Consider the following 12310-nt stretch of genomic DNA (forward strand, 5'->3'; position numbering starts at 1 on the left):
CTCGACGGCACATAACAACAACAACAACAACAACAACCTAATAAACCAGTTGCCATCCTGTTGATTCAGACTTAGGTGACCCCCTTCAGGGTACAACAATGTGCTCTGTAGGATTTTCAGTGGTGGCTTTTTTTGGGAAGGAGATGGCCAATCCTTTCTTCTGAGGTGCCTCCAGGTGGACTTGAACCTTCTGCCTTTTGGTTAGTAGCTAAGCAATGTTAGCACTTTGCATCACCCAGGGACTCCCACCTGGTATTATGCTGTCCTCTCTTGGGTAGTCGAGAGACACTGACATTTTCCTCAGGTCTCCCTTTCCTTCTATCAGTGGAAAGGTCACCATCCAGTTTGTAATTGCCATTAGGGTGTTTTTTGTGCTTTTACCATTTACCTCTATGTACCACACTGACTAGTTACCCCATTCTGCTAGTATAAAAACCAAAACCCACTGCCATCAAGTCATACCCGATTCATGGAGACCCCAGTTGGGTTTCCAAGGCTGTAAATTTTTATGGAAGTAGATTCCCTTATCTTCCTACTGTGGGATAGCTGGTGGGTTTGAACTGTTAACTTTGTGGTTGGCAGCCAGATGCCTTACCTGCTACACTACCATATTCTGCTAATACAGGACTTAATTTTATGTATTTTCCCATTTTGTGGGTAATGGATGTTTGTAAAACTAATTAACAGAAAAGTAAAGGGCAACTTGCCAAGTTCTGCTACCATTTTATTACTCTTATTAAATTCTGTGATAAATTTATTTTCCTTTCAACAACTATTTATTGATTATTTATTATATTGTTAGTTCCTGCTGAGTTTGTGCCTACTCAAAGCAACTCCATGTATAACAGAATGAAACATTGCCCCCAGTCCTGTGCCATCTTCATGATCATTGGTATAATAATAGCTGGGCTTGTTTAAAGATGTTATAATTTGAGAGTCTTCATGATTTTTGGAGTAATTTTTAAAATAATATTTACTTCATGGTATAATTTTTACACATTAAAATGCCACATATCTTAAATATTCTCAGAGGGTACTTGATGATTTTGTATGTTTTCTCACCTTTTTGACTACTACCATCAAGACAAGAAACTCTTCTGTTACCTTCGGAAAAGTTCCCCTTTCCCCTCAGGATCTTTCTGTCAATAGTCTGACTTTAATCAAAGAACAGTTTTGCCTTTCAAATGTTGTGTAAATGAATTATACAATGTGTAGTATTCTTTCATCAAGTTTCTTTCACTCAACTTAATGTTTTTGAATTAAAATTTCCTTAGCTATTCTTTTTGGATTATTATTTATTCGAATGTGTAAAACTTATGCAAATCTTTCCTTGTTTTTAATTTGCCTTAAAGTAAACATGCCTAGACAAAACTGGCATGTTTACATGAAATGTGATGAAAGCATAGGTAAACATTAGCAGATTTGGAAAAGGGAGTTAAAAAACTGATACAGAGCAAAAAGACTTACATCTAGCTAGGTACTAATACATTAGAAAATCTTGACAAGTGGATGTTCTAATACACCTGCTCCTCATTTACTGACTACTTCGTTAATCTGACATTTCACATTTACAACTATGGTAAAAAAAACTTCTGACTATTTTGCACATTAATGATGTGCAGGATCTAGCAGTAATAAATACCAAGATGTGAGGTGAGAGTAACTCTGGATATGATGGTAAGGTTATGTGTCAACTAGGCGGGGCCATGATTCTCAGTGGTTTGGCAGTTTTGTAATGATATGTAGTCATGCTTCATCTTGTGACCTGATGTGGTCATCCTCTGTTTCATATAACACCAATTTTCTAGTAGCGACCTGGTCATTAAGTGAGGAATGGGTATACAAGCAAGCTTTAATGTTGACAACAAAACTGGGAGAAAAAAAAACTAATGCAGCAAATTAATTATGCCACCAAATTTTAAACATAAAATTTCTACATCTACCACTCATCCCTGGCCATTTTATAGGTGGAGGTTGCACCTCAGTTAATACTTGATATTCAGATCTACTCATTCATTGGGGTTATTACCTTTCCTTTCTTAGCACCAATATTTTCATAAAAAGATAAATTCCAATCATCAGCTTTCTATTTATTCATACTAAAAAATACGAGTTAGTTGCAAAAGTAATGAATTATAGGTAATACATATGGAGGTGCCTACTGTTTGCCTCTTGCTAAGTGCTTTCAGTGGATTAGAGTATATATCACAACATTTAGAAAGTATTATACACACGAGCAACTTGAGCCCTAGAGAGTTTTATAAAAGTACCTTGTCCAGCGTCTCACAAGTAGTAAGCAAGTTGCAGAGCACGTTTGATCCCCCAGATACTTATACTCTAGAAGTTGAGTTTTTAACCATTACGCCACTTATCTTTCCCCTATTTATGTATTTATATCGTAAGCAATTGTTTATCTCCATTTAAGTTATTGATTCATAAGGACAAGATAGGACCAACTATAGAGAAATGTAGCATGTTGTAGTAACTTATTTATGAATCCATTAATGAACTAATGTGGAAAGAGTTGTTCAAATAACTGCATATACAATGTGACATACCTGAATATGTTTTTAGGTTGTGATTTCATATTTTCAGCTATCACCAGACATTTTCTAATCATGTAAAGCTTAATATCTACATGGTTTATCTTTTAAGTGTGAGTAGCTTGGCTTTCTGAACATATTAAGATTTTATATGAATTTCATGTTTGAGAGATGAATTTTCATAAATTTCAATTTCCATTTTTCTACTATGCATTCCGTTGGACCAGTGGGGTATGGATACCATTTGGTAATATTACTAGAGTGTGATCTAGATGGGTATGTATTCAGGTAGAATGTGTTACTATTATCCCTTTAATTTGGGGGTGGGATTGGTTTTCTTTTTGTATGTATCTTATCTGTGATTGTGATGTTGTTGACTTATTTTACATACCATATCTATTTGTATGCCACTTGTCACCCAATTTCCTTATCGAGTTTAATAGAAGGAAATAGAGGTGGGGATCAATAAAGTGTTATTGAATAATTGCTTTAAGTATATTTTTGTTTCACAGTAGCAACTCTGGCATTTGAAAAGTTTTCCGAGTAAAACTTCAGCATGTACCACAGTAGACAAAAAGATTAAATTTAAATTAAAAAAACTTTCTTCTTGAGGCTAAAACAGTGATTCCGTACTTTGCTACCTGAGTCTGGGAGTATAGCTAAGAGTATAAGAAATTTTGAAATTCTAAGATTTGTTTTAAAAATGTATATGAATTTTAGATTTTCTATAATTAATAGTGCTTAAGAACCTCTTGATTAACCTTTCTGAAGATGATAGTAGACTGAGGTAATTATACCTCTTGTTTTAGAATTAATATCAAGGGGTAAAGAAAAGTTATGCAAATAAATATGGTAAACATGAAGTGCATGACACAATCTTTTCAACAAATGGTGTGTGGTTTTTACATATATCCTATTCCTTATAAGTGTATCATAACAGGTCTTGAATTCATCTCTTAATCTGCATCTTCTCTAAATACCTTTTATTTACCTCCAGGTGAGAAGCCATTTAAATGTGACCAGTGCAGTTATGTGGCCTCTAATCAACATGAAGTAACCCGCCATGCAAGACAGGTTCACAATGGACCTAAACCTCTTAACTGCCCATACTGTGACTATAAAACAGCAGATAGAAGTAACTTCAAAAAACACGTAGAGCTACATGTTAATCCGCGGCAGTTCAACTGCCCTGTATGCGACTATGCAGCTTCCAAGAAATGTAATCTCCAGTATCATTTCAAATCTAAGCACCCTACTTGTCCCAATAAAACAATGGATGTTTCAAAAGTGAAACTGAAAAAAACCAAAAAGAGGGAGGCTGACTTGCCTGATAATAATATTACCAATGAAAAAACAGAAACAGAGAAGACAAAAATAAAGGGAGATGTGGCTGGGAAGAAATATGAGAAGCCTGTAAAAGTAGAGAGAAAGGATAATGTTTCAAAAGAGAAAAGGTCTTGTAATGCCTCAGTGGTCCCAGTGACTACGAGAACTCGCAAATCAGCAATGGAGACTAAAGGGATGGATGTGCGTGAAGGAAATAACTCAGAAAGATCCTGTAAAGGCAAGAAAAGCAAAAGGAAGGTGGAAGCTGAAGCCCATTCCTTAAATGATCCTGTGAATGATGAAGAACCTGTGACAAAAAAGAAAAAGAAGGTAGAAAGCAAATCCAAAATCAGTCAGGAAGTGCCAAAGGGTGACAGCAAAGTGGAAGAGAATAAAAAGCAAAATACATGTGCAAAAAAAAGTGCAAAGAAGAAAACTCTAAAACATAATAAATCAAGTAAAAAAAACAGCAAGGTTTGCCAGAAGAAGACTGCCCAGAAGGGGCCTGAGCAGGTGAAGCCTCCTCATAAGGTACCAGCTCAGAAGCACCCACCTCAGGTGGAGCCTCCTCCCAGAGAGCTGCTTTCTCCTATGGATGCTCCTCCACCTGTGGAGCCGCCTCCTTCTTCGGATCCTCCTCCTTCTATGGAGCCTCCTTCTGTGGAATTGTCTCCTTCTGTGGAACTGACTCCTTCTATAGGGTCCCATCCTCAGGTGGAGCCGCCACCTCCACCTCAGATGGGGCCACCACCGCCCCCTCAGATGGATCCGCCACCTTCACCTCAGATGGATCCGCCACCTCCACCTCAGATGGATCCGCCACCTTCTCCTCAGATGGGGCCACCGCCACCTCCTCAGATGGGGCCACCACCACCACCTCAGATGGAGCCACCACCTCCTCCTCAGATGGATCCGCCACCTTCTCCTCAGATGGGGCCACCGCCCCCTCAGATGGAGTCTCCTCCTCAGATGGAGCCTCCTGCTCAGATGGAGCTGATTCCCAAAAAGTCTCCCCCAAATCATGATGATAAGGAAATTGCTGACATGCAGAGTGAAATGGCACGGAAGGAGCAAGTCCTTATTGAAGTTGGCTTAGTGCCTGTTAACAAAGACAGCACGATTCTAATAGAAAGTACAAGCACACAGGACCTCCTACCACCATCACCACTGGTGCCAAAGGAAAACTTAAAGGAAGAGGAGTCAAAAGACCAAAAATTATTCTCTGAAGAGGAAGAAATTAGAGAAGCCCCTCTTCAGAAAATAGGAGCAGAGGAGGCTGACGAGAGTCTGCCTACTGTTGCTGCTAGTACTGAGGAATTTACCAGTATTTCATCTTCTGAACAAAACTTGAAAATGCCAGAAGGTGACATTTTACATGGTAAACATCAGGCTGACACTATGCTTTGTGAAATGGAAACTGACGCTGATCAGAACACAACAGAGAGTCTCTCTGGTAAAGACTCAGCAGTTGAACCAATATTACCACTACTGCTTCCTCCACCAATAGAAAAACATGAAGCAGTGTCCAAAACTGCTCTGGCACCACCTCCTGTTACCACAGCAGAAAATGAGTCTCAGGAAATTGATGAAGATGAAGGCATTCACAGTCATGATGGAAGTGACCTAAGTGATAACATGTCAGAGGGGAGTGATGATTCTGGATTGAATGGGGCTCGGCGGGTTCCACAGGAAACTAGTAGAAAAAATGCAAAGGAAGCCTTGGCAGTCAAAGTGGCTGAGGGCGATTTTGTTTGCATTTTCTGTGATCGTTCTTTTAGAAAGGAAAAAGATTACAGCAAACACCTCAATCGCCATTTGGTTAATGTCTACTTCCTTGAGAAAGCAGCAAAAGGGCAGGAATAATTAAACTTTGGACAAGATTAGTTCTCACTTTGTAAGATCTATTACATTTTATGTTCAGTTATAGTAGTAGGCAACCTTTTATTTCTAAGATTGCTTTAATTAGTGTCCAATGCTGATTTTTATGTGACACTCTTTTCCTTATGACTTTTTGTATACGATTGATTATTGTATAAATTAGCAAATCCAGGGGAGTTAGTGTACTAAATCAGCAGATACCTAAATCTCTTAGCTTTAGTATTTAATTGAAATGAGAAAGCCAAGATGGTATAGCATTCTATTGCTTTGTCCAGCCACAACTTACCAGTTTTTTCCCTGTTTGTCTGGTTTCACTTTATTCTTACTTGTTACCTAGCTCTAAAAATTGGCATACTCGATAGCAAATTACTTGAAGAATTTGCCTGCTTTATATAAAGTTAGCACTTTAAAAATTTTTTTTAGAGATGAGAAAAGATACTTAAATTGAAGAAAACTCTGTCAACAATGGACATTGTTACCAGTCCAGGTATTTACTTTCTGAGTTTTGATCATTGTTTCCTTTTGTGTATGTTACTGGTCATGTAAACAGTGATTGGTGTGGGTTTCTTTTTATGGGGGGGGGGTGCTTTAATGGCTTAAGATGTTGCACATTGTTTTTTTTTTAACCTATGCAGTTACTTTTTTTTAAATAGCATTTGTGTTGAATAGTAACACTTTATTCATATATATGCATGTTTATTTGGCATCTTTGGAGGGATGCTTTTTAGGCTTGTTTGCAAAAGGATAGTTTTTTTTGCTGTGATTATCTTTTTTGCAGAATATTAGTGTGCAAGTTTATGAGCAAATGAAACATGCAGGCTCAATCTTTTTTTATTTTTTATTTCATATCTTCTATCTATGCCAGAATCTATATTTCATATAGGTTATTTATTTTGAATGGATGTAGTATATTTGCAACTCTCAGTTTCAATTTTGTAATAAATAAACCACTAGGCTTTATTGAATAGGTTTTTACATCAGATTACCAACTATCAGTAAATACATTTTTCCTGTTTGGATACAGCTATGTCATAACTGTACAGTGTTAAATAGTATCTTTGAGACCTTTTTCCATGGGTGTTTGTATCCATATGGCTACTCAACTGAATAAGAGATTTGAAAACTGCAAACCTGGAATTAGGAGACAGACATAACTTAAAGTTAATACATATTATCTCTGGAGATTTCAAAGGCATAGCTATTCTACAGCAAGCCTAGGGTGAAATGGCAGTCGTATGAGTGCTGGTAGACAGCTGCGGCTTCCTATGAAATACAATGTAAAAGGTTGGTGATATTTAACTACAGTTCACATTTTAAAATCACACTTTCTCAGGGTTTTCCACAAATTAGTGGTATCCTGGCTGTTTCTATAACAGCCTCTTTCTATAGGTGAGGCCTCAAATGAATTGCAACTATCCTGTGTTCCAGCGGGGCACTTTGTATGAAAAAAGGGTGTGTATTCCCACACATTTTTTGTAGGTTCTTTGGCCAGTTGCTAAAGAAAATGAAAGAATCCAGCATAGGATTTTTGGCAGTTCTTTGTTAACAGCAATTATTCATTTGATAAAATAAAATAGCCCATTGGGGGATCTTGAACAATTCTGACCTCCTGTGACCTATTCTGAAATAATCAACTTTGTTTCTTTCTTTTTTTGTAATCTGGAGATCTCTTTGATGCAGGTTTCAGATTTTGGCAGTACAACTTGAAAGATTAGGAAAAGCATTGATAAAGTGTGGGTGGAAATTTTCTGTTAAAAATCTTGAGTGAAGATTGAGTTAAAAGATGTTTGAACATGGAATTGACTGGGAGGCCAAAGATTTAAGGAATCAGAAGATTCTCAAGATGAGAGTAAGTTGAGTGATGTGGTGTGTGTTTTGTGTGCATGAATGGGAATTACTAAATGATGTGGAATTCTAGGCTCTGACAATCATTGTCAACAGAAGATCAAGTTGCAAATATTTATGTTTTAAATCTTAAATTATAAAACTAGTTAAATCTTTCTAACAACTAGTTTTAATGCTCATGGATATATTTTAAGTTACCTTTTTCATTATGTATAGAAAGATTCATCGTAAGCATAGATTGGAGATTGGGAATCACAGGTTTTTGTGGATTTTTTCATACTTCTGGGGAATGCTGAAGAATTCAACTAATTTCTATTGTAGCTTTTAGACTAGAATGCTAAAAACAAAAATACGCAGGAAATGAAACTAATTGGTCTGAAAGAACATTATTACTGGAAATTGAGTGGGAGTTTTGAGGCCTTTCCTCCAGAAAACAAGGACTTCATGGTCAGGCCTATATTAGGTTCTGAACCTTAATGCCATGTATTTGTACTTATTAAAAATTGTATCAATGAAAAGTATATTAGTAATATGAACTTCTAGTTCAGTTGGGAGTTCTTCCATTTGAAAAATGTGATATTTGCATGGAACTGTTTGAATCCTTATTTTCTCAGCCCCCACCCCTCCCACTGGATAGAGTTGAAACTAGAATTTTTCCCTTCTTGATAAAGGAAGAAAAAATGAACATGTTATTTGTAAATTGATGCTTAATAACTAGTGATAAACTTGAAATACTAGAATACATTATAAGCATAATCCTAGATAGTCTTATGAAAAGGTATCTCTTAACTATCTTGAACCTTTATTCATGTTGGTTTTTAAGATATTTTAAATTATATATTTTCTTGTTTCTTATTTCAGAGCTGCTTTTTCCTTTGGGGGCTACTTATTTTGTATTTTTTTCTTTTTTAATTGAGGTGAAGTTCACAAGGGCTGTGTGTTCTCGATAAGACTTCTAACTGGGTAGATGTACTGCTCTAGTCTTCCAAGAAAGGGCCCTTTTACTGCTTAGAGTCATTTCTAAAGTCACATGGTCTTTGAACTTTGGAGACTATTTTATGAGAGTGCTGATATAAATTTAAACCCAAGTAGACCCCCCCATGGCATGTCACCCTGTGAATGTTGACTGTAGAAAGAGAATATATCCTGCCTGTAATACATTATCAGTTCTGGACTGAAAAGCTGGGGATAAAACCTTTTTCTTTTTCTTTATTGTATAAATCAGAAAAACTTGCAGCCAGTTTCCTTGTTGACCTCAGCAACTAAGCTGATAGTGTTTATTCAGAGTCAAGGAAATACCTGAATCTTGGTTTGTGTAGATTTATAATCTACATGCAATATTAACAGAATCAGGTGGCTTTTACAGTTTGACATGTGTATAGGCTCCCCTCTGAACCCTCACATACACATTCATTAGTTTGTAAGCTGGTGTTGAAAATACAGCAAAATTGTACCAAGTTTTTAAACTTTTACAGTGCAATACTTGTGCTTTTCTGAAACAAACCAAAGGTAAATTACTCATGGTTTTTGCTGCCTGCTTTTGCAGCATTTGAGGGAGGATCTTTTATACATTTGTATTTGTAATAGTTGGAAAAAAAAAACAGGTTGCAAATCCTTTTTTTTTTTTTTAATCTTAAACCATGTACCAAGTTTTTGGTCCAAATTTTGTAGGATAAATTACATTCTATTAACCATTATGAGTGTACTTCTATAAACATAGTTATGTTGAAATAAAGTTTTAAAAAAAAAACATGATGCCTTTGTTTATTATTCATACATCAAATGTCAGGGAAGCCAAATTAACATTGCTGGCATTGCATGTAGAACAATAATTCCCCAAATTATTTTGCATACATATCCTATAGTAGGTAGAAAGGTCAAGACAATTTTTGTTTTTAGGTCACCCAGTGGATAGTGGTCCAAGGCGTCTTCCTGACAGGGAAGACAAAATGCTTGGATAAGTGAAGGTGGGAGAGAAACTGGACACTTTATGTAAGGTTTTACAAAGTAAGTGCATTTAAGCACAGTCCTTAAAAGTTTAATACTTTTTCAAGAGTAGGTTTGAAAATTAGTGAATTTTGATTCTTAATTGGAAAAATTATGTCAAAGGGAAGATAAATTGAAGTTTTTAAATTGAATGGCACTCTTTTTTAGATAGCCAAGTTTATTAATGAATTGATTTGAAATACTGTTAGTTAGCATGCTTGGTCTGAGATTCTTTGCCATGCTCCTTAACCACACAACTGCAAGCAACCACCTTTTGTAGTTCTAGTTTTGCAGAGGCCTACACATTCACATAGTTACTTGCAACCTTAATTAGGTTGATTTGGTGTTCAGCACAGCAGTTCTGGTGGGACTGTGGTTAAAGCTCTCAGCTGTTAACCAAAAGGACGGGGTTTGAATCGGGCCATTTGAGGTTTTAGAAAAACAAAACAATCGCCACCAAGTTAATTCTGACTCAAAGCAACCCCCACTGGGTTTCTGAGGTGGCAAATCTTTATGGAAATAGATTGTCCCATAGTCTATGGAGGACTGATGGGTTTGAACCACCAACCTTCTGGTTACCCATCGAATACCTTAGACACTGTACCATCCATCAGTAGGAGAAAAATGAGGCAGTCTGCTTCTGTAAAGATTTACAGCCTTGGAAATCCTATGTGGCAATTCTACTCTGTCCTGAAGGGTTGCTGTCAATCAGAATTTGACTATTGGGTTTTTCTAGCACAAAGCCTCTGCCAACATAACAGGCTCATCGTGGATGCGAGCTGCAGAGATGGGTTTGTCATGTCTTTGGCAGTTTGGTGAATTGCATGTGGTAGGCCATCATGAATGAAAACTTTTAGCTTGCTGCTTTAACATAGATAATGACCTAGGCCATGCATTTGGGTTATAGGTGAAGCTCAATCTTGAACCCCCTGAGCCAGGAAATAATGTGTAAGAGTTTTATTGACAAATGAGACCCAAGGGAAAGAGATAAATGGAGTCTTATTAAGGCTCTGCTTCCTCTTAATAGAGACAGGCCTTTGTATAAAGTTTGGACCAAGGAGAGGAGGTTGGAGAAACCTCCAGCTATGCAAAGCAAAGTAACTACAAGATGTTTGTTAAGATGTAGCATGTAACCTGAAGATTCCCAGTTTTAAACCAGAAGGGATATTTGGTGATTTACACACTCCTGCCTTCTGTTAGACTTTATCAGCAATAAGGCAAAATTATTAAGCATTTATCTCATTGGCATGGTAGTCACTGACAAGCATTCTTGTAAGTTAGTACTTGACCTGGGATATATGGAGTTTAACTTATTGATAGTCTTACTTGTTTATCTTTTTTTTGTTGTTAACTTGTGATTTGGGTGAAGGTGTATGCAACAAATTTGTTTTCCATTCAACAGTTCATACACATTTCATGAGACTGATTGGAATCCCCACAATGTAAAAGCTGTCTTCCCACTTCCTCCTTGTGGTTACTTTCTATCCCATGTCCTCCTTTCCTGTGCATTCCTGCCCTCTGAGCTTTCTGCCTGTGCAGGTGCTATCCTGATCTCTGATGTTTGGTTTGACTGCACCTCTTGGTGTAAGAATTCACTTTCTAAGCCTGTTTATTGCTTGGTTGAAGGTAAAGCCAGGAAAGTAAGTTGACTTTCAAGCCTGAAAGATGATAAGGGCCCATAGTCTCAGGGTTTGATTAGTCTCTATCAGACCAGAAAGCCTTTTTTTTTCTAACCGATTTTAAGTTTCTCCCACACTATCCAGGATCTCCAATTTTTTCCCACTGGTTGGCAATATAGTTGGGTACCATCTAGTTCTGGTCTCACGGTGGTATAAGCTGAGGTTACTATGGTCCACTATCCCCTTGGATTGATAGTTTCCATATGACTGATTTTTTTCACTCTTCATTGCTCAGGACACGGAGGCACCAGTAGTTGCATCATAGATGGCTCCTCTCAAGCTTTAAAGACTCTAGTCGCTACTTAGCAAACTGGATTTAGAACAATGTTTTTGTATAGTATGTTACCTCATTTTGGGGTTCTAGTGTTGTAGTTCCTAAGGCATTTGACTGCTAACCAGAAGGTTGGCAGTTCAAACCACCAGCCACTCCCCAGAAGGAAGATGAGACAATCTACTTCCATAAAGATTTGCAGCCTTGGAAACTCGATGGGTGGGGGGGTAGCTATGAGTTGGAATCCACTTGATGGCAGTGCGTTTGGTTTTTGTGATTTGGTTGTGCCAATTGAGCCTGATGTTCCCTTTCACCGTGGGCTCCAGCTTGCAAGTTCAGCAGCTTATTCAAAGTGATTGGCTGTGGCAAAGAGATTATCATTACTTTGCCCCGTTAGCTTTATTGTATATAGAGAAATTCTTACAGCACATATGAATATGTAGGTAGAAGTATTGTCCGTTCAACCTATATATACCAAACCAAAGTTGTTATCAAGTCAATTTTAAATCACAGAAACACCCATTGGGTTTCCAAGGCTGTAAATCTTTACAGAAGCAGACTGCTTCATCTTCCCTAGAGCAGCTGGTGGGTTCAAACCACTGACCTTTTGGTTAGCAGCCAAATGCCTTAACCAATGCACTACCAGAGCTCCGAAACCTGTATATAACCATGTGTATTTTCCATTTCACCTACATGTGCCTGATCATTTTGCCTGTCTAGGCACTTGACTGCTAACCAGAAGGCTGGCAGTTCAAACCCATCAAGCCACTCCTCGGATGGGA

At 37.4% G+C, this 12310-nt stretch overlaps 1 protein-coding gene across 1 annotated transcript in view; it reads left to right on the top strand.

The window, feature by feature from the left end:
- Window positions 1-5732, top strand: part of REST (RE1 silencing transcription factor) — a 17365-nt gene extending 11633 nt beyond the window's left edge. The window contains exon 4 of the mRNA XM_007946224.1: window positions 3541-5732. Coding sequence (XP_007944415.1) covers window positions 3541-5732 — 2192 coding nt within the window. The remainder of the gene's footprint in view (window positions 1-3540) is intronic.
- Window positions 5733-12310: the final 6578 nt, after the last annotated feature.

This window comes from Orycteropus afer, unplaced genomic scaffold (assembly GCF_000298275.1).
Source record: "Orycteropus afer afer isolate SDZICR_OR568_19922 unplaced genomic scaffold, OryAfe1.0 scaffold00153, whole genome shotgun sequence".
Lineage (NCBI taxonomy): Eukaryota > Metazoa > Chordata > Mammalia > Tubulidentata > Orycteropodidae > Orycteropus > Orycteropus afer.